The sequence below is a fragment of the Octopus sinensis genome, linkage group LG10 (genome assembly GCF_006345805.1).
Source record: "Octopus sinensis linkage group LG10, ASM634580v1, whole genome shotgun sequence".
Classification (NCBI taxonomy): Eukaryota; Metazoa; Mollusca; class Cephalopoda; order Octopoda; family Octopodidae; genus Octopus; species Octopus sinensis.
In genome coordinates, this window is record NC_043006.1 from 97,160,658 (window position 1) to 97,187,078 (window position 26,421).

The 26,421-nt window shown below is 38.8% G+C and overlaps 1 protein-coding gene across 1 annotated transcript in view; it reads right to left on the reverse strand.

The window, feature by feature from the left end:
- Window positions 1-26,421, reverse strand: part of LOC115216800 (protein MIS12 homolog) — an 83,175-nt gene that overhangs the window by 24,460 nt on the left and 32,294 nt on the right. The window contains exons 5-6 of the mRNA XM_029786380.2: window positions 15,862-16,002; window positions 1,556-1,676 (exon numbers count right to left, since the gene is read on the reverse strand). Of these exons, the coding sequence (XP_029642240.1) occupies window positions 1,556-1,676; window positions 15,862-16,002 (262 nt within the window). The remainder of the gene's footprint in view (window positions 1-1,555; window positions 1,677-15,861; window positions 16,003-26,421) is intronic.

Genomic DNA, 26,421 nt, shown 5'->3' on the forward strand with positions numbered 1-26,421 from the left:
GCATTTTTTCTGCTATATTGCCGGTCGTTAGTTTGGATATTTCATCTCTGATTTGATCATCGATAGCTTCGTATTTGGCTTTGTAGCGGGATTGTTTAGACAGGGTAATGGAGATGTCGGTCCTGAATTTTATCAAACTAAGGTCCCATCGAAGTTTAGTTTCTTCCTCTGGTTCTCCTGCAATTTCTTTAATTAGGTACTTCCGAGGAAGTATGGGTGCCGCTAAAGATATCCATTTCGAATGTATTTCAGCATATTTTTCGCATTTATATGCCTTCCAGAAGTTTTGTTTTCTTATGTTAAGGAGTTTTTTCCATGTCTTCTGTATCTCTTCTCTTTTTCGGTGTGCCTCTTTTTCCAGATTTCTTTCGTTTATTTCTGACATCCAAGGAGGTTGTGGTAGGCTTTCTCTTGTAGATTTTATAATTGTTGGTATCATTTCAGCTAAATTCTTAATTTCAGAGTTTATGTGTTCATTTCCAAGTTTTCCGTCTGTAGACTGTTTTTCTATTTCCTTTAAAATAGAGGATTGTGTGTCAATCATCGTGATGAGTGTTGATAATTTCGATGAAATTTCCATTAGAATTCTTTCTGATTCTGTTAATTTTGTTTGTTGCTTTCCAGACATGTTGGCATATACACAATAGGAATATAGAATATATATATATGGGTGTGTGTGATTGTGTATAGAAGAATATATTAATAAAAAGAATTCCAACCTTGTCTGATTTTCACGTTTTATTTACAATCTTATAATGATATATTATAAGATAATATATTATAATTGAATAAAATAAAATGAAATAGTAGAATGTTAAATATTCATTCTGATTGAACTAGTACTTTCATGCATTGAATTCTGCAATCTTCGGGTTCATGTAGTAGTGTTGACAGTCATGCTTCACAATTTTTGACTGTAGCAAGATGATTGATTCTGTGCTATAAATACAGCTGGGTAGGCTCCAGAGTGCTATATATATATATATATATATATGTAGTAAGTGGTTATTTAGTCCTTTTTCTCTAACATTTTCATTTCCCACTATCCCCATACTACCTACACCTTTACACACATGCTCCTTTCCAACCATTTTTGCCCCCAGAAACGCCTTTAACCTCTCAGCATTTACATTTCACAGCCTAACATTCTAATAGTCAGTCTACAGTGTTCTTTTCTCACTCCAAAACATTAAATCTCTCTTCATTCTCACCTCATATAACATATTCCACTATTTTGAATTATTTTATATTACCATAAATTTATCACAAGCAGAATAAATATATAAATAAAACAAAAAACTGATTAATCAAATCAGTATCTGTGAAATTGGAAATTTTAACGCATTATATAACAATTTATATTTAGCAAGACGCTGTACATTTCTACCAGCTCAAACTCCACGACTCCAATTCCATAGCCCTGCAAGAAAGTGGAATTAAGTATGTTCGAACACATCCAAATAATATAGGAAGCAAAACATTCATCTCTTCAAGATAACAGCAAAATTACAACCAGAAAATAGAAATATTGAAAGAGAAGATTTTTTTTTTTTACCTCCTGACTTTGACATTAAGTCCTGTAATGCTGCTAACCTTGCAGTAGCTAAATCCACATCTTTAGAAGATTGCTCCATCTCAGAGAGGCAATTACGGAGTTTTGCATTAGCGCCTTTTAGCTGAAACCAAAAACAAAGTAAATATTTATAGATCTCTTGGGAGTAGCCACTCAGAAACATCATCATCATTTAACATCATTTAACATTCATTGTTCATGCTGGCATGGGTTGGACGGTTTGAGCAAAGCTGGCAAGTTGCACCTGATTCTAGTTGGATTTGGCATGGTTTCTATGGCGGATGCCCTTCCCAACACCAATCATATATCCATAAAAATATACATGCATATAGGGGTCACTTTAGAGCCTTAGTCATGAAGTTACAAAAAAATCTTCACTAGGGATAGTGACACAAGAAAAACCCCCATCCAGTACACTCTGTAGTGTAGAAGACACTTGCCCATGGGGTTGGAAAAAGAACTTCTCAACTGCACAGACATGCTTGTGGCTTATAAAGTGTAAACCAGGAATCATTATTAGAAGAGAAAAGCTGCAGAGTGATAAAAGCATATAATTTGGATTAAAGGAGTATAACAGGAACACACACAAACACTGCAAAAATTTTCTGCATTCTTTCTTCAACGCTAAGTTGGAACTATTACAAAGTGGTGATATTAATAACGGGCATTAAAAGTTCTTCAATAGCATACCTCTAGGTGACTGAATTTCCAGTATGTTAGTGCAAATTTGCCTTTACACTGACCCTAACACCCACAAGTATACATACACCATCCTTAAGTATATATTGAATACAAACCACTCTATACAGATACATTACAGAAACTATTCTACACACACACCACATAAAATCCAACTACATCGAATTCACTCCACATTTATATATATATATATATATATATACATATACACATTATATATACACATTTATATATACACATTATATATATATAATATATACACATTTATATATATATATATATATATATATATACACATTTATATATATATATATACACATTTATATATATACATATACACATTTATATATATACATATACACATTTATATATATATACATATACACATTTATATATATACACATTTATATTATATATATATATACACATTTATATATATATATATATATATATTATATATATATATACATTTATATATATATATACATATACACATTTATATATATACATTTATATATATATAAGATGTACCCAGTGTAAGCTATGGACACATAAGAGGTGCAGCAATGTCAAAGGTAGGCTAACTGGGAAGATAGTTTTTGTATGTGGCAGATGCTCGGGAGCATTAACCTCCGAAAATCTGCAGAAAACAACTTCCGTCACTTTCCAGGGGGAAAAACTAGAAGTAGTTGATAGCTTCCGTTATCTAGGTGACCAAGTCAGTAGTGGGGGTGGGTGCGCTGAAAGTGTAACTGCTAGAATAAGAATAGCCTGGGCAAAGTTTAGGGAGCTCTTACCTCTGCTGGTGACTAAAGGCCTCTCGCTCAGAGTAAAAGGCAGACTGTATGATGCGTGTGTACGAACAGCCATGCTACATGGCAGCGAAACATGGGCTGTGACTGCTGAGGACATGCGTAAGCTCGTGAGGAATGAAGCCAGTATGCTCCGATGGATGTGTAATGTCAGTGTACATACTCGACAGAGCGTTAGCACCTTGAGAGAAATGTTGTACCTAAGAAGCATCAGTTGTGGTGTGCAAGAGAGACGATTGCGCTGGTATGGTCATGTGGCGAGAATGGATGAAGATAGGTGTGTGAGAAAGTGCCAATCCCTAGCAGTTGAGGGAACCCGTGGAAGAGGTAGACCCAGGAAAACCTGGGACGAGGTGGTGAAGCACGACCTTCGAACTTTAGGCCTCACTGAGGAAATGACCAGAGACCGAGACCTTTGGAAATATTCTGTACGTGAGAAGACCAGGCAGGACAAGTGAGCCCAGCCCACTTATGAATGCCTTTCCTCCCTTGGACACAAAGACCGGTTGAGGCAAGCGAAGTCGATATAGAACCTCATCCGACGACAGACACCCATCCCAACCCCCCATGCTTGCGAAGACATGTTGGGGCAAGCGAAATCGAAATCGAAACCGAATTGAACCAGCCAGGATCCCTGGCCTGGTGGTACGTAAAAAGCACTATCCGACTCGGGGCCGTGGCACGTAAAATACTCCAATGCGACCGTACGACAGGCACCCATGCCAACCCCCTTTGCTTGTGAAGACATGTTGGGGCAAGCGAAATCGAAATCGAATTGAACCAGCCAGGATCCCTGGTCTGGTGGTACGTAAAGCACTATCCGACTCGTGGCCGTGGCACGTAAAATACTCCAATGCGACCGTACGACAGGCACCCTTGCCAATCCCCTTTGCTTGTGAAGACATGTTGGGGCAAGCGAAATCGAAATCGAATTGAACCAGCCAGTATCCCTGGTCTGGTGGTACGTAAAGCACTATCCGACTCGTGGCCGTGGCACGTAAAATACTCCAATGCGACCGTACGACAGGCACCCTTGCCAACCCCCTTTGCTTGTGAAGACATGTTGGGGCAAGCGAAATTGAAATCGAATTGAACCACCAGGATCCCTGGTCTGGTGGTACGTAAAAAGCACTATCTGAATCGTGGCCGATGCCAGCACCGCCTCGACTGGCTTCCGTGCCGGTGGCACATAAAATACGCCAATCTGACCGTGGCCGTTGCCAGCCCCGCCTGGCACCTGTGAAGGTGGCACGTAAAAAGCACCCACTACACTCACGGAGTGGTTGGCGTTAGGAAGGGCATCCAGCTGTAGAAACATTGCCAGATTAGACTGGAGCCTGGTGCAGCCTTCTGGCTTCCCAGAACCCCGGTCGAACCGTCCAACCCATGCTAGCATGGAGAACGGACGTTAAACGACGATGATGACGACGATGATGATATACACATTTATATATATATATACATATACACATTTATATATATATACATATACACATTTATATATATAGATTTATATATATAATATACATATACACATTTATATATATACACATTATATATATATACATATACACATTATATATATATATATATACACATTTATATATATATATATTATATATATATATACACATTTATATATATATATACACATTTATATATATATACACATTTATATATATATATATATATACACATTTATATATATACATATACACATTTATATATATATACATATACACATTTATATATATATACACATTTTATATAATATATATATATATACACATTTATATATATATATATTATATATATATACACTTTATATATATACATTTATATATATATATACATATACACATTATATATATATATATATATATTATATATATATAAGATGTACCCAGTGTAAGCTATGGACACATAAGAGGTGCAGCAATGTCAAAGGTAGGCTAACTGGGAAGATAGTTTTTGTATGTGGCAGATGCTCGGGAGCATTAACCTCCGAAAATCTGCAGAAAACAACTTCCGTCACTTTCCAGGGGGAAAAACTAGAAGTAGTTGATAGCTTCCGTTATCTAGGTGACCAAGTCAGTAGTGGGGGTGGGTGCGCTGAAAGTGTAACTGCTAGAATAAGAATAGCCTGGGCAAAGTTTAGGGAGCTCTTACCTCTGCTGGTGACTAAAGGCCTCTCGCTCAGAGTAAAAGGCAGACTGTATGATGCGTGTGTACGAACAGCCATGCTACATGGCAGCGAAACATGGGCTGTGACTGCTGAGGACATGCGTAAGCTCGTGAGGAATGAAGCCAGTATGCTCCGATGGATGTGTAATGTCAGTGTACATACTCGACAGAGCGTTAGCACCTTGAGAGAAATGTTGTACCTAAGAAGCATCAGTTGTGGTGTGCAAGAGAGACGATTGCGCTGGTATGGTCATGTGGCGAGAATGGATGAAGATAGGTGTGTGAGAAAGTGCCAATCCCTAGCAGTTGAGGGAACCCGTGGAAGAGGTAGACCCAGGAAAACCTGGGACGAGGTGGTGAAGCACGACCTTCGAACTTTAGGCCTCACTGAGGAAATGACCAGAGACCGAGACCTTTGGAAATATTCTGTACGTGAGAAGACCAGGCAGGACAAGTGAGCCCAGCCCACTTATGAATGCCTTTCCTCCCTTGGACACAAAGACCGGTTGAGGCAAGCGAAGTCGATATAGAACCTCATCCGACGACAGACACCCATCCCAACCCCCCATGCTTGCGAAGACATGTTGGGGCAAGCGAAATCGAAATCGAAACCGAATTGAACCAGCCAGGATCCCTGGCCTGGTGGTACGTAAAAAGCACTATCCGACTCGGGGCCGTGGCACGTAAAATACTCCAATGCGACCGTACGACAGGCACCCATGCCAACCCCCTTTGCTTGTGAAGACAGTTGGGGCAAGCGAAATCGAAATCGAATTGAACCAGCCAGGATCCCTGGTCTGGTGGTACGTAAAGCACTATCCGACTCGTGGCCGTGGCACGTAAAATACTCCAATGCGACCGTACGACAGGCACCCTTGCCAATCCCCTTTGCTGTGAAGACATGTTGGGGCAAGCGAAATCGAAATCGAATTGAACCAGCCAGTATCCCTGGTCTGGTGGTACGTAAAGCACTATCCGACTCGTGGCCGTGGCACGTAAAATACTCCAATGCGACCGTACGACAGGCACCCTTGCCAACCCCCTTTGCTTGTGAAGACATGTTGGGGCAAGCGAAATTGAAATCGAATCGAATTGAACCAGCCAGGATCCCTGGTCTGGTGGTACGTAAAAAGCACTATCCGACTCGTGGCCGATGCCAGCACCGCCTCGACTGGCTTCCGTGCCGGTGGCACATAAAATACACCAATCTGACCGTGGCCGTTGCCAGCCCCGCCTGGCACCTGTGCAGGTGGCACGTAAAAAGCACCCACTACACTCACGGAGTGGTTGGCGTTAGGAAGGGCATCCAGCTGTAGAAACATTGCCAAATTAGACTGGAGCCTGGTGCAGCCTTCTGGCTTCCCAGAACCCCGGTCGAACCGTCCAACCCATGCTAGCATGGAGAACGGACGTTAAACGACGATGATGACGACGATGATGATATACATATACACATTTATATATATATACATATACACATTTATATATATATACATATACACATTTATATATATAGATTTATATATATATATATATATATTATATATATACACATTTATTATATATATATATATACATACACACACACACACACACAAATCACTAAACACAATCCACTACATATTCACAAACTACAAAGAATTCCCTACATATATATATAAAAATCACTGCACGCAAACACATACACATACACACACACACACACACATAAGTGCATAATAAGTAGATTACTGCCAAACAGTATGAGGACAGGTGAGAAAATGCAGTAGAGTTTGCAAAGCCTGAAAGCCATCAGTCCTAATTTAACAGGTTTATTTACCAATACTGATTGAAACCAATAAAGTGAAGATCACAGTAGGGTGGAGAAGCGGGGAGAAGAGAAAATCTTTTCAAAATGAACAGCAATGTTAGTAATGAAATTGAAAGTCTTTGAAGCACATTTACATCATTATTGCTCAAACCAGCATTTGCTCCTCCTACGCCACCAGATTTTCTATACCCAACTTAATTATATTCCTTCTCCTTTAGCTGTTCCGTCTTTGCTTATATGAAAATAAATAAACAGCAAATATTTGCCTTTAAAATCCGAAGGTCAAGTGATCAAGTGCCTCCTAAGAAATTCAACTACCGACTAACAGGTTCATGGGAATTAATATCTGCAACAGACTCGTTGTTGCCTTTTGGCAAGACAATTCTCAAGTGACTCCTTGCCATCGAACTCTTAGTAGAATACATACCTATCTATTCTTAAATCCTAAAACTGAGCTCAGAGATAGAAACAGTCCTATATAAAAGGATCTATCTCCTCTTGAGCTCTAATTCTATCAAGAAAGTCTACCCCCCTTGAAACTCCTGAGCACTGAGCTTATCGGATACTTGAAAGGAATGCTCAGGTAATATCACTATAGACCAGATGGCATTGAATTCAAATCTTATTACATCCACTTTGTTGTACTAAACTTCATGAATGTCCCGGGGTGGCAAAATGATCCTATGCTACTTTCTCATACAAACACTATACAAGCAATATACTAATACCTAACAATGTAGGGAACTGGAGTGACCAGGGGGACACAGTTCACAGAAAAGGTTGCAAACAACAACGAAAGAACTTTCACACAAACAACCAATACATTAAGCCTCTGCCAAATTTAATATTTACCCAAATTATTTTCAACTAATCATTTACCATCTCCTAGCTCTGAGATCTTGATGATGATATTGTCTATTTTTTGAATTACATTGTAGGACAGGTGTGAAAGGCTGAATCTGGCCATTTTGAACATAAAACAAATATCTTGGCCGGATATGACCAGTTTAAATGCTAAAGGGTCAAACAAATGATTGATTAGTTAGATATCAAATTTAATGCTTTTTTATTCACATTGTTTTGAATTAATCATATATTGTCTCATTGTTTTGAGATTTCAATGATGTGGTTTGTTTCTTTTTAGAATGACACAAGGTAAGTTTAAGAAGCTGGGTTTGGCCATTTTTACCAAAGTTGAACATTTGGATCAGGTACGGCCAATTTAAATGCTAAAAATTTAACCAACTGACTAATAATAATGAAGTGGGATCAAACCTGTGCATGTGTTATTGGCATAATGACTCTCCAAGACAAAATAGGTTTCAATACACAATTTCATATCAAGAATCTTGCAGACTAAACACAAAAGCAAAATTATTACTATCCAAATTCATATATAACTGTCCTAACCGACAGAAAGCAAGTTTAAAAAAAACAGAAAATTTCCAGTTAAGAGATTTTAGTTTTGGCTCTGTACATGAACCAACAACACTGAATCAGTTTATCCAATATAACACGAAATCTTTTAGCTAAGGACTGCATCCGCATATCAATTTGTTCACTCCACATTCTGCTCATCCAACGATGATAAAAAAAAAAAAAAAGAGGGAGAAATGGTTTAGAAATATTTACAATCCTTTAGCAAGGTTGATGGAATCTCATCTAAATTTATCAGTATGTTTATTAGGAGTAAGAACTCTTCTAAGAGAGTGAATAGATTCAACAAAGTCTATTAATACCAAGTTTATTGCAAACTGCCTGGCCTTACAAAGAAAACCTACTCAAACATTCAGTTAAGACTCAAGCCTGGCTTTTCACTTCAAGTAAAATATCAGCAAAAGATGTATAATCACCTTAGATAATTAATTCACTTAGCAACACACACATCTTAAAAAGTAAAAGACAGCTTTGCTGGTCATTATAGATTCTTCCTTAATTTAACCGTTTGGCATTTAAATCCATCATATTCAGCCTGTTTAATGTTCAAACTTATCTAGATCTGGCCTTTCACACCTACAATGTCATTCTAAAAATAAACCATTCGGTCATTGAAATCTCAAAGCCACAAAATGCTGCGTAATTCAAAACAATGTACATAAGCATTACATTTAACAGGCTAACCAGAATGCCAGAGGGTTAAAAGCTCATTATCATTTAACAGATTTCTTTATTGCTCACAAGGGGCTAAACATAGAGGGGACAAACAAGGACAAAGGGATTAAGTCAATTACATTGACCCCAGTGCGTAATTTATCGACCCCGAAAGAATGAAAGGCAAAGTCGACCACGGCGGAATTTGAACTCAGAACAACGGCAGACGAAATACCGCTAAGCATTTCGCACAGCGTGCTAACGTTTCTGCCAGCTCGCCGCCTTGCAAATTAAATTATCATTTAACATCTGCCTTCCATGCTAGCATGGGTTGGACAGTTTGACAGGAACCATCCAGGCAGGGACCTGCACTAGACCTGTGTGTCTGTTTTGGCACGGCTTTTACGGCTGGATGCCCTTCCTAACACCAACCACATAGCATTTAATGATGAGCCACAACAAACTGATAGCTGCAAGCAAAACATGAGAAGCAGTATGAATTTCCCAATATCTTGGGAGAACCGGGCAACAGTGAATTTGCGTAGTTGTTAGAACATCAGATAGAATGCATAGCAGTTATCTGCTTCAATTCTCTGCATTCTTGGTTCAAATCTAGCCAAGGTCAACTTTGCCTTCCATCCTTTCAAGGATTGATAGAACAAAGCACTTCTCTAGAACAATGAATTGTGAAAGTGTGTGGCTCAGTGGTTAGGGTGGTCAGCACATGATCATAAGGTCACTAGTTCGATTTCTGGTGGCACATTGTGTCCTTGAGCAAGACCCTTCATTTCCCATTGCTCCAGTCCACTCAGCTGGCAAAACAGAGTAGTACCTGTAGTTCAAGGGATCAGCCTCATCACATTGTGTGTCATGCTGAGTCTCCCCGAAAACTACAAGAAGGGTACGTGTGTCTTTGGAGTGCACGTTAATTCTACAAACTGATTGTTCCGTTGATCGGATCAACTGGAACCCCTATTGTTATAACTGATAGTATGCCATGGATTAGTAGAAGTGTAACAATATCAAACTCAATGAGCTACTGTATCTTTACTGGTTCTTTGCATCCAGAGTTCAAATCCTACCACGGTCTACTTGGGTGCAAGGCTTAACCTGTTGCCAAATTTAGCCCTACTACCTGACACTTTAGTGGAGCCCACTCTGCCGCACATGCATTCAGGCCATCCCTTTGATTTAAGGATAACTGTCACCAATGGAAGCCCTGTATAAAGGGTCCATCATGCACATGTTTTGTGAACAAATTAATCTAATCTAACCTGACCCTAAGATAACATGAATATTGTAAGATGACAACCAAGAGACAAAAGTATTGTATGCTTTACATCCTCATTTAGTAAATTTAAATTTAGAAAAAAAAAAAAAGCTTTGCCTTTTCACAGAAACAGGGTGTTTGCATTAATCGCCTACATTTAGATTTTTTTTTCTTTAATCTCTTGGAGATAAAATTTTCTTATTTGTATTACAGATATGCAGGTTTCGAGAAATCATGTTCAACAGACATAGTAAATGATTTGAATGAAATGACTTGATTAATTTACATTAAAATCTGCCAAAGATGCAAATTCAGTTACAATGCTTGCTGCATAGCTAAATGGTTAATGTAGGAAAGAACATTGAAATTACTTCCATTAGTTATGCAAATGCCTTATATTTTCCAAGCCATTTAAACATGTAATGCTTACAGTTCCTCACATAACACACACACACAGAAGACAGATTTGCAGAAGCATGGATTTTATAATATAATATACTAGCCGTCTCGCCCGGCGTTGCTCAGGTTTGTAAGGGAAATAACTATATAAGCATTTTTAGAGTTACTTCCCTTATATAAAACCGAGTAAAAAATGCATTAAAAAAACAAAAAAATGATGGTAATATTTTTTTTAAATCGTAGAATCATATATATAAGAGGGGTGTGTGTGTGTATTAGTTCCAGATGTGATATTAAGACCATGACTGTGCTCAAGTTTGATCTTTTTAGTATTTTGCTGAACCACTAAGTCATGGGGGTATAAACACACCAACATCAGTAGTGGAAAACAAACAGACATATATGCACATATGTGCATACACACACAAGCTTCTTTTAGTTTCTGCCCTACTAAATCCATTCACAAGGCTTTGGTTGGTCCATGACTATAGTAGAAGACACTTACTCAAAGTGTCACACCGTGGAACTGAACCCATAATCATGTGGTTGGGAAGGAAGCTATTTACCACTCAGCCACAACTGCGCCGAGTGTTGCTTGTTTTTAGTTCTCTTTATAATTACTTCTGGGTTGTTTGGAGTTGGTTGGAAAGGGAAATGATTAACTTGCTTGGAAACTGGTGGCAGTAACATCTGGTAGGGCATCCAACTGTACAAAACTGACCCATGCAACCATGGAAAAGTAAATGTTAAAACAACAAAGATATAAGTGTGGCTGTGTGGTAAGAAGCTTGCTTCCCAACCACATGGTTATGGGTTCAATCCCACTGCATGGCATCTTAGGCAAGTGTCTTCTACTACAGCCTTGGGCCAACCAAAGCCTTGTGAGTGGAGTTGGTAGACAGAAACTGAAAGAAGCTTGTCCTCTGTGTGTGTGTGTCCACCCCACCTGCCCAATCACTGCTTGACAAGTGGTGGAGTTTTTATATCCCCATAACTTAGCAGCTCAGCAAAAGAGACTAATAGAATAAGTACTAGGCTTAAAAAAAAAAAAAAGTCCTGGGGTTGATTTGCTTGACTAAAACCCTTCAAAGTGGTGCTCCAGCATGGCTGCAGTCAGATGACTGAAACAAGTAAAAGAATATAGTCCATTTGTAGCTAGTGCTTCAGAGCCACTAAAACTAATGTTCTCTGTTGCTTACTATCTTACAAAATAACTGATAGTACTCTAACCTGGTGGCCACTAACAACTTGGTGTAAGGAACCGAGATCTGTGTGTGTGTGTGTGTTAAATTGCTTACAGCAAATACATCTGCTTCATCGATAATATTTTAGCTTTGAGCAAAATCCAATTAGAAAAAATATAAAAGCAAATGTCTGAATTTGAATTAAAAAAACAGAAACTTAATTAAATCTAAAGACTAAATTTTATTAGAACTTTCATTTGCTTTAAAAATAAGCGATCTTTAGAGAAGTTAAAGAAATGACAAATTTCAACTTTATGCTTCCAGTATTGTCTCCCTATCAACTAATAAAAAAAATTTTTTAAATATGAATTTGCAATCACAACATCATAGCCATTATTACTATGACAGTAATTTTCAACACTAACAGAATGGATAATTCTACAGTACAACAGACCACCAAACACTATTCCTGGCAGTTTCCTTGAACTCTAGTTTTCATTTATGTAATCTTAAATGCTAATTTGTAAAAGGTAGCACCAGTAATTACAGGTAATTACAGGTAGCCGCCAACAGGCCAATCACTGGTTCACTGTATTTCTTACAGTCAAAGTTTCAAGAATGGTGTTTGTAACCCATGCAAAACAAATATTACAAGAGACATAGAAGGCCACTGTTCTATATTGTCTATAGTTCAACAGCAGCTGATGAAATGAACAATCTCCAAAACATCTAGATGTATTGTGAGATACCTTGTGGTGTGTATTCCAGATTTTCTACATGTGGGTGTTCTGCGGTGTTTTTTCTAATTCATTTTGCCAGCCTCATCTGGCACCTGTGTCGGTGGCACATAAAAACACCATCCGAGCGCGGCCGTCTGCCAGCCTCGTCTGGCACCTGTGTCGGTGGCACATAAAAACACCATCCGAGTGTGGCCGTCTGCCAGCCTCGTCTGGCACCTGTGTCGGTGGCACATAAAAAAACACCATCCGAGCGTGGCCGTCTGCCAGCCTCGTCTGGCACCTGTGTCGGTGGCACATAAAAAACACCATCCGAGCGTGGCCGTTTGCCAGCCTCGTCTGGCACCTGTGTCGGTGGCACATAAAATCACCCACTACACTCTCGGAGTGGTTGGCGTTAGGAAGGGCATCCAGCTGTAGAAACACTGCCAGATCTGACTGGACTGGTGCAGCTTTCGGGCTCCCCAGACCCCAGTTGAACCGTCCAACCCATGCTAGCATGGAAAGCGGACGTTAAATGATGATGATGATGATGATGATAGCCATGTAGTTAAAGTACTGATTACCGATTTAGTTGCAGTGCACTCTAGGTAATTAACACTTGCGATGCCAATTCACCCAAGATGACTTGTTTCCATGATACAAGCTTCCCTTTTAAGAGGTAAACTTCCATCAAAATTTCAGCTTAATAATGACAAAATTCTTCAGTAGTTTCAAAAAAAGCAACGTAATTCAACAAAAATACAATAAATGACTTAATCCTTTAGCATTCAGATTTCTCTGTCAAACATAATGCTTATTCATGGTTTTGAATTAATCATACATTATTTCATAGCTTCAAGATTTTGAAGTGATTATTTTTAGACTGCCAGGCTCCAGTCTGATCTGGCAGTGCTTCTACAGCTGGATGCCCTTCCTAATGCCAACCACCCACTACACTCATGGAGTGGCTGGCGTTAGGAAGGGCATCCAGCTGTAGAAACACTGCCAGATCAGACTGGAGCCTAGTGCAGCCTCCTGGCTTCCCAGATTCCGGTCGAACCGTCCAACCCATCCTAGCATGGAAAACGGACGTTAAATGATGATGATGATGATGACGACATTGTAGCAAAGGTGTTGGAAGCCAGATGCAGTCAGTTTGAACTTATAAAACAAGAATATTTTGGCCAGATATGGCTGGTTTAAATGCTAAAGAATTAATTATGGTAGAAGCAGTTGCTTAGTGAGAGTGAACTTGAAACCAGGTGGCTGCAAAGCAAACCCCTTAATACAGTGATACCTGTGGCCACCAATTCTTATGCTCTTGCTTGACCTCTTTCACATTCAAGAATGCCTCTTGCCTCACACTCAGACACCCATGTTTACATTCTACAAAAACATTTCTCCTGATAGTCAGCTATTTCTTCAACCCAACCACTTTTGTTGTAGCCAACTTGCATCTGTCATAGCAAATGTATCATGTAAAAAGAATCCAGACCACACTGTGGAGCGGTTAGCATTTGGAAGGTATCTAGCTGTAAAAACCATGCCAAAACTCACCTCACCTGTACCGGTGCCATATAAAAAGCACTCCGTCCACTCTACAGGGTGGTTGGTGTTAGGAAGGACATCCAGCCACAAAAACCATGCCAAAACAGACACAGTAGCCTGGTGTAGCCTTCTAACTGGCTGGGTCCTGTCAAATCATCTAAACCCTGCCAGCATGGAAGACGGACATTAAATGATGATGGTAATATCATCAATTATTGTGGCATTGATCCATCTTTATACCAACACTCATCCACACTTAATCCTATCGTTAATGTATTTCTAGCCAAAATAGATAACCTCCTTGACAATGTGCTTCAATTTAATTCAAAAGAAATCAAAAACTTCAACTGGTTTTGTAAAACGACAATTTTTTTTTTTTCCTTTTTACTTATTCACATATAAAACATGGCTTCTGGAATTTATCTTAAGAGGCTTTTGAATCTATATGATTTTTGTCTGAAAACGTATCCAATTACAGGTAGATACAGTAAAAACGTAACAGATTTCGCTTAAATAACTCCATATAAAATTAGTTGTCAGCTAATATTCAGCTGGGTATACAACAAAACAGTAATATAGAAGAATCACACACATTATTGGATTTTTAATTGAACATAAATGCATATAAAACAGGTGCATCATAAAAGATAGCTCAAAATACTGGAATTTATGTCTGAGGGAAATACAAAACAAAATCAATTTATACATACACACATACATACAAGACATGTACACTGATTCACTAATATAATTAATCAAAATTTGTCATCCACCTTACAGGTAAATTGAAATTACAAATAAAATTAAAAACTGAAAACATAGTAAGCTTGAAAAAGTATTTTATAAAATCAAATTATATATACACAAATTAAGCAATATTTCTGTCATAGAAACTTGTATTAAATCTCACTACATAACACAACCTTGAAAGCACAAAGTTATTGGCATTTTCAACACAGTTTGAGATTTTTTTTTTTAAACATTTTTTATTTTTGTTTTCCTTTTATGGGAGATTGGCTGAATTCAAAAAGATATATCCTTCTGAAAGGCCTTCCTTTCCCACTAATTTTTTTCAATGAACTGCTGGATCTCAACTACATTACAACATCTAATTGGAACTATAGATGGTCACATTGCTTTTGAGCCTCTCACTATGGGAAATATAGTAAACACATTCACCTATGCACCTTTGTGTGCGTGTGCATTTTACATTTTATTACACTTGCCACAGAAGAGAAGAGGGTATGTTCACCTTGAAATCTTTGCCATTTGGTACGGTGCCTAGTCCTCTCCTTCACGAAGTCCAATTCCCCTAAGATCCATCTTTAGCACTTCTAACCTCATCTTCTCCAGTCCCAGTTCCTTCCACATGGACCACTCGGCTGTCACCCCCCCCACTACCACATGAATCATTTACCTGAGACCGGAACAGTCTCCTCTGTAGCACACTAACATGAATGTGAAGACAGACAACAGAGTGAAAGAGAATGCAAGTACAGGAAGCAAAGGAGTATGACACAGGCAAGAGAGACAAAGGTAACCAAGGGAGCAAAAAGGAAGTTATCTACTCACCGCCCAGACTTTCATTTTTAAGTCATCAATTTCTGCATCGAGGAGAGATTCTTCTTGTTGGGTATATTGATTCATTTGCGGGGTATCTTCATTTAGCAGAATATAGGGTGGAATACTCAAGATATTCTTTGAAACATAAGACTGAAAAACAATTAACATTCCATGAATGTGGAGTTCAGATGAGAAAGCTGGAGGCAAAAACGCCACCAGGGATCTGTAACAAAACCGAGATCAAATGACACAGACAAGAATATGAATCAGCCCCTTAGCTTTCAGATTTGTCAAATGTAATGCTAATTTCCTTTTTTTTTTTTTGTTTCTTTTACCCTTTTACTGGTTTCAGGAGCTCAATTAACCCTTTCATTACCAACCTGGCTGAAACCGGCTCTGACTGAGTATAAATGTCTTGTTTACATAAGTTTTGAATTAAAATCTTCCACCAAACCTTAGTCACAGTTTATGTTCCTAACACTAGCTTAATGATAACGAAGTTATTTTACTTAATTCTTTGTTATATTTCAGTCAAACAAATCGACCCCAGGACATTTTTTGTAAGGCTGGTAATCATTCTATCAGTATCTTTTGTTGAACCACCAAGTTACAGGGACATAAACACACCAACATTGGTTGTCAAGCAATGGAAGGGGAGGGGCTCAAGCACAGACACAGAGATACGCACACACACACATACATACAACAGGCTTCTTTCAGTTCCTGTCTACAAAATACACTCACAAGGCCTTGGTCGACCTGAGGCTATAGTAGAAGACACTTGCACAAGGCGCCAAACAATGGGACTGAACCCAAAACCATGTGGTTGAGAAGCAAGCTTCTTACCACACAGCCTATATTCATTCACATTGTTTTGTATTAATTATGCATTAGTTTCTAGCTTCAAGGTTTCGGTGGTGTGTTCAAAATGCTAGTGGCACACAAGAGCATTGGGCCTCAGGAAGGCAGTAACAGGTGACCAAGATCTTTGGCAATATACCTTGCTTGTGTAGACCTGTCAAGCAGAGACCATAGTTATGGCTGATGGCACATAAAAATCACCCACTACACTCTCCGAGTGGTTGGTGTTAGGAAGGGTATCCAGCCACAGAAACTTGGCCAAATCAGATCAGAACATGGTGCACATGCCGCCCAGGCTCACCAGTTTTCAGTCAAACTGGCCAACCCCTGCCAACATGGAAAGCAGACGTTAAATGGTGATGATGATGACACTGTAGGGAACACACAAGAGGTCGGATCTGTCAGTTTGAGCATAAAACACAGAATATTAGGGCAGGTTATGGCCAGTTTAAATGCTAAAGGGTCTAAAATAGACAGAAAAACAAAATGGGAACATGAGTGGCAGTGTGGTAAGTAGCTTGCTAACCAACCACATGGTTCCAGGTTCAGTCCCACTGCGTGGCATCTTGGGCAAGTGTCTTCTGCTATAGCCCCGGGCCGACCAATGCCTTGTGAGTGGATTTGGTAGACGGAAACTGAAAGAAGCCTGTCGTATATATATATTGCCAGATCTGACTGGCCTGGTGCAGCCTTCGGGCTTGCCAGACCCCAGTTGAACCGTCCAACCCATGCTAGCAGGGAAAGTGGACGTTAAACGATGATGATGATGATGATGTATGTGTGTGTGTTTGTGCGTCTGTGTTTGTCCCCCTAGCATTGCTTGACAACCGATGTTGGTGTGTTTACGTCCCCGTCACTTAGCGGTTCGGCAAAAAGAGACCGATAGAATAAGTACTGGGCTTACAAAAGAATAAGTCCCGGGGTCGATTTGCTCGACTAAAGGCGGTGCTCCAGCATGGCCGCAGTCAAATGACTGAAACAAGTAAAAGAGTAAAGAGTAAAAGAGAGAATGTTCTGCGTTAAACAATTCGTTCCTAAAATAATAATAATCTAACAGTTTTGTTCCCTTGCAAAACTTGTGACCAAGTGTAATTATCTCCCTAAATATAACTAACAAAACGAGTTTGTAAATTCTCTTACTATATTCAGGTATAACCCCACCACGCCATCGGAACAGTTAGAATTGTTTCACTCTTGGGAATAATAAAACATTCTATTCATAATCACAAACACGGTTTTTCTGTTTGTCATATATTTTCTTAGATTTTTCTGTCTTTCAAAAATACTTCAACTTCTAACTTGCTACTGGACAACATGAAACTGGTAACCAGTTTTCGTCACCACAACCGTTTTTTATCCCCCCCCCACCTCCTCCTACAGAAACCCACTTTTCCGGCTACAGAAATTCTGAATCTGTAATTTTGGCATTTCAAAATTTCTATTTCCCTCAGTAATTGCTTCATTTTTCACTTTTTAGAAAAAATATTTTTGGGTGAAATACATGGGGAAAACTGAAAAAACGACTTTTTTTTTTTCTTTTTACATTCCAATTTTTCAAAGAGGAAAAAAAAAAAGCATATCTCGACCATGTGGTAGTTGATGTCAGAAATCATATGGGGTAAATACAGAACCGCAGTATAATATAACTAGAGAACTCAAAAATTATTTATACCTATAGATAGATGGAATGTATACGTAGGAAATGTATGTATATGTTAATGTCTATGAGTAGATTTATTGTTAAGTACATGACTTTCTTGCTTATATACTGATCTGTGTATTTCTACTGATGAATGCTGAGCAATTTTTATTGCAAAGCATGAAATCTTGAGGAACAGAATTATTCGAAATTTAGTAAATTTCGGCCTGTTGTTTATATAGAGAGAACAAATTTAGAGTGGATCATAGGTACCTGACATCTACTTCTAGTAAGGGTTTGTATAAATTTTCATAAACAGATACCCATCTCCCTGAAAGTTATAAGGGGAAAAAAGTCTGATCATGTGAATTTTCCAAAACTCCTCTCTCTACCCCCTCAGAAAAATTCTTTCTCTTAAATCACTATATACTCTGAAGCCACAACATCTAAGCGGTATTTGTAGAAAATTTTGTTAAAAAGTATAAATTTTTTGGGATGTCATGAGGCAACAAAGTCGGGGACATATACATCTGTAGCAATGCCCTTTTATTTATACGATTTTTTTTCATTTCATGCTTATTCCATTCATTGTTTGCAATGTTCTCCCCACCACACACACACACTGCAAAGCTTACAGAAGGGCTGCTGAACTGAAATCTCTATGTTGCTTTGCTGGGAAGGTAAAACTTGACAAACTCTGCTCCCAATGTTGTTGGACTACTGTGATGTTTGTTTAAAAAAGAGAGACTATGACTGTGATGATATAAGTTGAACTTCAGATGACGTTTCAAAGGAAGTGATGATCAATACCCATCATAGCAACAGATACCCCTAACAGACATCTCACTTGCCTTATTCAACCAATGAAACCAATATGGCATGCCAACCACATAATACACTAAAATGTAGATCTTCTCCTGACTGACAGGGCAGAAAGCAGGGTTACAGATAAGGGAGTGGAGGTCATCTGGCAATGCCTTAACTGCCTTTACAAATATCTTAAATACCTTCACCACTCACCATCAGTAAATACTAAAAACAATGAACCAGCGAGTCTCTACTGTCATTAGACATGCTAGAAATAGCAGCCAAATTCTGTTAAATCACTGCTGGTAGTCTTAAAACAGAAAGCACACATTGGATAGTGTTGTTGAATATTAAAAAGATATGATGGCTAGAATATTCTTGATAATATTATATTTTCCTGATCAGGGCTGAGCTGGAGGGATAAACAGCTAAAGCTGTAATAAACCAACAGGGAACCAGAAGGTAGTCAACCTAAGTGATAGAAACAATAGCCAAATCTCTCTTCAATCACACATTGTTCTCAAAAAGAAAGGAAGGACAAGATGGTTATGGTGTGGGAATCTTGGGTTAAACAAAAGAAAAATAAACAGTATAAATAGGCGCAGGAGTGGCTGTGTGGTAAGTAGCTTGCTAACCAACCACATGGTTCCGGGTTCAGTCCCACTGCCTGGCATCTTGGGCAAGTGTCTTCTGCTATAGCCCCGGGCCAACCAAAACCCTGTGAGTGGATTTGGTTGACGGAAACTGAAAGAAGCCTGTCGTATATATATATATATATGTGTGTGTATGTTTGTGTGTCTGTGTTTGTCCCCCTAGCATTACTTGACAACCAATGCTGGTGTGTTAACGTCCCCGTCACTTAGCGGTTCGGCAAAAGAGACCGATAGAATAAGTACTGGGTTTACAAAGAATAAGTCCCGGGGTCGATTTGCTCGACTAAAGGTGGTGCTCCAGCATGGCCGCAGTCAAATGACTGAAACAAGTAAAAGAGTAAGAGAGAAAGAGAGTATATTTACTGGTAACTATGAAATCAATAAATAGCACAAGGAATGGCAAAGGCTATGATGCTTAGAAGAGAAAGTTAAAATAAAAATACTAAATAGAAGACAAACCACAAAATAAAAATAAATAAAAGAAAGTAATAGCGAATGAAGAAACTAAAATACATATTTCCAAAATATTTCAGAGAGAAAGAAGAAAAAAATCAGCACCTGCCAACGAAAGATAATGTTCTTTCCAGAGAAATGAAAAGTGAAAAGGAAGGAAAAATTAGCTTCCATCAAAGAAAATTACTTTCGGATCACAGACCCCTTTTAATTTTGTCATCACTCATTAACTAATGTGAAAAATTAAAAATAAAGTTTGCTTTTTTTTTTTTTATTCTTTAATCGCTTCTTACAATGAACACACATGAAAAAAGGAAAAAAAAAAAAGAAAATTTTTTTTTAATTATTAATTTATTATATGCTAGTTACTGACAAGGATATAACTTATGCTAACAGAATTCTTAGAGACATAAAGAGGTAGTGCTGCCTTCTCCTTGGTACTGTTCACAAGAACACTATATTCAAAAGGACTGGTTAACAGCTGAATCATATAAATTCGTAACATTGAATCCTCATACAAAAACACAACAATGGAGAGAGTCATCATTTGCCAACCTGTGCAAAGTGGTAGGCAAATCTGGCTCAACAATCTACCAGAGTTTCTTTGAATGGAGGTTATGATTTATATCCTACAGATCAGCTGACCAAGGGAGGAAGATTAAATGGATAACAATATGATTGCTGTTCTATAACCTATTGGCATTCAGATATTTTCCCTGTCAAATTAAAGCCTATTTATTCACATTGTTCTGAATTAATTATGCATTATATCTCGTAGTTTTGAGATTTCAAGGAGAAACTGGACATGGCCAGTTTCAACACAAAATGGGTAGAATATCCGGGCCAGATATGGCAGGTTTAAATACTATAGGGTTAAACATAGAAAAGATGGTCATGCTGGAAGACCTTTCATCATATGTAAGCCTAGAGCTTAACCCTTTCGTTACTGTATTTATTTTGAGATGCTCTGTGTTTCTTTCAATTACTTTAAATATAACAAAGAATTTAGTAAAATAATTTAATTATCATTAAGCTAGGATTAGGAACATACATTGCAACTAAGGTTTGGTGGTATATTTTAATGAAAAACTTATGAAAACAAGACATTTGTACTACGGGTTGGTAACAAAAGGGTTAAACAGCAACAACAGAAAATTCTTTGGATGCTCACTGGTATCCACAAATAGTGATGACTAACACACAAAACCCAAGAACTGGTATTTGAAGAAAGATCAGAAACTGAAATTAAACATATTTCAGTATCTTAGACATAATTCAAAGAATGTGGGACTTACTCTACCATTATCATTCATTTTTAAGGCTGTGAGCTGACGGAACTGCTAATATGTCAAGCAAAGTGCTGAATGGCAATTAGTCTGTCTTTACAGTCTGAGTCCAAATCTTATCACAGTCGACTTTGCCTTTCATCCTTCTGGAACTGATAAAATATGTACCATTAAGTACTGGGGTTGATGTAATCGACTTCCCCCTCCCCTCAAAAGCTACTGGATTTGTGCCAAGATTTTAACCTCTAGCATTTAAACTGGCCATATCTGGCATTTCACACCTACCCTAGAATGTCATTTTGAACACAAACACTAACAATACCGAAATCTCAAGGTTACAAGATAATGCAGGATTAACTCAAAACAATGTGGAAAAACAAGCATTACATTTGACAGAGCAATCTGATTGCTAATGGGTTAAGCCAATATTAACATTTCATCCATCTTGTGTGTCAGGTAGAAAACGCAGGACATATTTCTCTGGTATCCATGAATCAAATGATACACATACCCAAATATTTTTTCAACCACCAGAGTTACACAAGCCTTATAAAACGAAAGCACCATCCGAACGTGGCTGATGCCAGCACCGCCTGACTGAAGTCGGTGTCGGTGACACGTAAAAAAACACCAACCAATTGTGGCCGTTTGCCAGCCTCCTCTGGCCCATGCCAGTGGCACGTAAAAAGCACCCACTACGCTCACGGAGTGGTTGGCGTTAGGAAGGGCATGCAGCTATAGAAACACTGCCAGATCAGATTGGAGCCTGGTGCAGCCTCTTGGCTTCCCAGACCCCGATCAAACCGTCCAACCCATGCTAGCATGGAAAACAGACGTTAAGCGATGATGATGATGTATGAAATGGGGGCAAATTAACAGTCTGAAAACAAGCGTGGACATTTAGGACATACTAATGAAAATACTTTGCACAGGGAAAGGGTTGAAAAACATGACTTCACTCCAAACTACACCATTTCCTCCAATGGAATTAGACACAAACCAGCAATGGTCGGAGAAATAGCAATAAAATTTCCCTCAAATCATAACCTACAGTTACCTTATATATTGTAGTCTTAGCCGTATTGTGTTTGAAATAAAACCATCATCACAATAAGAATCATGTGCATGTCCAAAGCATATCTCACTCCAGCATAAAGGTTGAAAAGTACTTGTCTTAAGTATTACATTTGCACTGTGTATTTGCTGTGCATGTGTGTATACACACATATACACATGCACACCACACACTCAGTTCTGTACAAGTTCCAATGACAAGTTACAGCTTATACGTAAGTTAGCACGTGTGTGCATATGCAGGGACACACACACATACATACATGGCTACATATGATACCGAACCTTAGACACACATACACACACGACATATCCATCACAAATGTAACAACTTGCATGTAAGAGTGTGTGTGGTGTGTGTTTTTGTGGAGGAAGAGAGAGACAGAGACAGGAGGAGAGTAAATACACACACACACGTATGCATCATACCTATTTCTTTATTACCCACAAGGGGCTAAACAAGGACAGACATAGGTATTAAGTCGATTGCATCGACCCCAGTGCGTAACTGGTACTTAATTTATCGACCCCGAAAGGATGAAAGGCAAAGTCGACCTCGGCGGAATTCGAACTCACAACGTAACGCAGACGAAATACCACTAAGCATCTCGCCTGGCGTGCTAACGATTCTGCCAGCTTCTCTCTTTGTAGCTACACAGTGTACATACATCTCACTGTCCCAAAGCTTATGCCATGTAAAGAGAAACACCAAGGGTCTGAACTAGTTATAAATACTTCAAAAACCACTGAACTAGAAAAGTGATTCAATGTAAGGCAAGCATGGGGAGAAAACGGAAGCCCCAGCTTACAGAACTTCTTTCGCCACCTTTTCTTCCGCTCCCACGAATATTACTCTACTCACCCGTCATGACTATCCATAAATATATTAGTTTCAAACCAATCTCCTCTACTGTAACAAACTACTGGCATAGTTATGGCAGTTATCATCATCATCCTCTTGTCTGTTGATGTCAGCTATTCTAAGCTGGCACAGATTACACAGGTACATGTTGCATGCCACACCATGTGACACAGAACACTTGGCTGGTAATCTTTATTGCCAAGTTAACCTATTAACATTTCAGCCAGCCATATCCAGCTAAAATATTTCATCTGTTTTGGCCCAAACTGACCAGATCCAGACTTTTACACCTACATTCTACATAAGAGGCTCTCCAACATTTTGGGCCACCAACCACCTCATGGCTACATAGTACTCTCAGACCACACCCACCCCTACTTTTATGTATAAATATTTTATATTTTACTCATCTATACATACTATGAATCATTTGATAATATAATATTATATAATTTGTATACAATACTATGACATAATAAATTCACAGCATCCTCCAATCCACTGCCAAAAAAGTGTGTATGCCAAAAAATTGCCACTGCAAATTAGATATTCTTCATAAAATAATGCACAAATTTACAACAGATATTGGAGAAGTCAGCAGTGTCATGGAATGCATGTCTTTTAAACGTTTTAGTTATATCGGAAGGAGATGGCTTTGTATATATGTGTATGTGTGTGTATAAAATGGAACAAAAATGTAATAGACCACAATAAAACAACTGGACAGACGATATAAAGGCAGGCAGGAAAAACAACAATTAGAGGGACAGAAAAAAAGGATGGGTCATTCGTGGCCTTCTTTTGTCACTGAAGTTACCAGATGCCCTTTCAGTTTCGGGCAGTTACACTTGAGACTGTTCAATCTGGTTATTCATCAAAAAGTCTAAGCTAAGAGCATTAGATTTTCTGTAAGAAAGCTAGTGAAGGAGTGGCTGTGTGGTAAGTAGCTGGTTTACCAACCACATGGTTGCGGGTTCAGTCCCACTGCGTGGCACCTTGGGCAATTGTCTTCTACTATAGCCTCGGGCCAACCAAAGCCTTGTGAGTGGATTTGGTAGACGGAAACTGAAAGAAGCCCGTCGTAGATATGTATATATATGCGTGTGTGTGTTTGTGTCTCTGTGTTTGTCCCCCTAGCATTGCTTGACAACCGATGCCGGTGTTTATGTCCCCGTTACTTAGCGGTTCGGCAAAAGAGACCGATAGAATAAGTACTGGGCTTACAAAAGAATAAGTCCCGGGGTCGAGTTGCTCGATTAAAGGCGGTGCTCCTGCATGGCCACAGTCAAATGACTGAAACAAGTAAAAGAGTAAAGAGTAAAGAGAATGTATGCAACAACAAAGACAAAAAAAAACGGAGAATATGGTACACAATTACAAATACAAACAACAAGAAATAACAACAGGTGTCTTTCGACTGAGAATGAATCAAATTGAGCTGGCATGTATAAAGTGAAAGTCTAAAGGCAAGAACACCGGAGATGGATGTAAGAGGTGTTGGCAGTCAACAGTCAGGCCAAGAATGAAAGATCAACTTCCCCAATGTCAAATGGCCCAAAGGACACATATGCTCTCAGGAATAACTCATTGCAAACAAGCACAGGTGGAGTCACTGCTAAACCTCACCAATGCCCTGTTGATGGAGCAAGTTGTGCTCAGACCAACTAGGGCGAATAACATTTTGAATCTCTGCTTCACAAACAATATGGACATTGTTCACAATGTGAAGGTGACGCTGACGTTAGTTTTAGATTACAACATAATAGAGGTGTCTATGTATGGACCAGAGACATACAGCCTAAAGGAAGGACCCTAAATCTCTGGAACCTGAACTTCTACAAAGCAGACTGGAAATCAATCCCAAAAAAGATCCTCAGACAGGACTGGCTGAAATATCTCTCCACACCAGAGAATGGCATGAAACTAGAATATTTCATGTTTGTTGTGCAAACCATATGCCAGAAATATGCCCCAGAGCACAAGGCCAAAACAAAATGGAACAAGATTCCAAGGGAGAGGAAGATCCTCATGAGACAGATTTTAATTGCAAATCGCTTCAACTAACATTCCAAAAGTAGGGAAAGGTCCTGCCAAAAACAACACTGATGGAGATTGCTCTCTCTCCCTCACATAGGAATGTTGCAGGTTTTTTTCAAAGAAATTTGGGTTATAAAAGACAGTGAGTCAAACCCAAAAGGCTGCTTTCATTATGCCAAAGAAACAGCCTCAGTACACTGCAAAATAGGACCCCTCTTCCAGAAGGATAGCTCCCTCAGATAATCCAACCAGGATCAGGGATGGCTCTTCTAAGCATTAAAAAAAACCAACTTAGACCTTTGATATCTATAGCACTGATCAAAGAGGATGCCAGTTAAACACTAAGTACCAGTATTCCAAGAAAATTATTTCCCACAATTAAAATGAAGCATGGAATTTAATTCAAGCTCTATCCAAAGAGGCAACTAAACACCTTTAGCGAATGTGACCATATCATTCACGCACCTTAACGACCATTTTAACCTTAAAATAAGCAACGTGAGAAGAGTGGTAAGTTCATTCATTTAGCTTAGTTCTGAATCCAACAGTTCCAACGTAAACAGAGAGGGATACCCCTGTACTTGGTCTACCCTTTACAAAACCTATCATTGACTACCAGCAAAAGCTTTGGGAATATAGCTGGAGATAAGGTCTCCAGTCAGAGTCCCTAAAGACAGTACAGTTTACAGTACTGTTCCAAGGCGTCGTGTGCCAACATATGTGCATTCGCTTTCTTTGGATCACACAGGAGAAAGAGAATGGAAAGAGAACCTGAGAGAGAACCTGTGTAGAAAATAGGTGGTCTTGCATACTATATAATCAAAGACTATTACACCCTAGCAAAGAGATTCTAAGACATGGCTACATGGTTTCACTAAACAGGATACCTTAATTGCT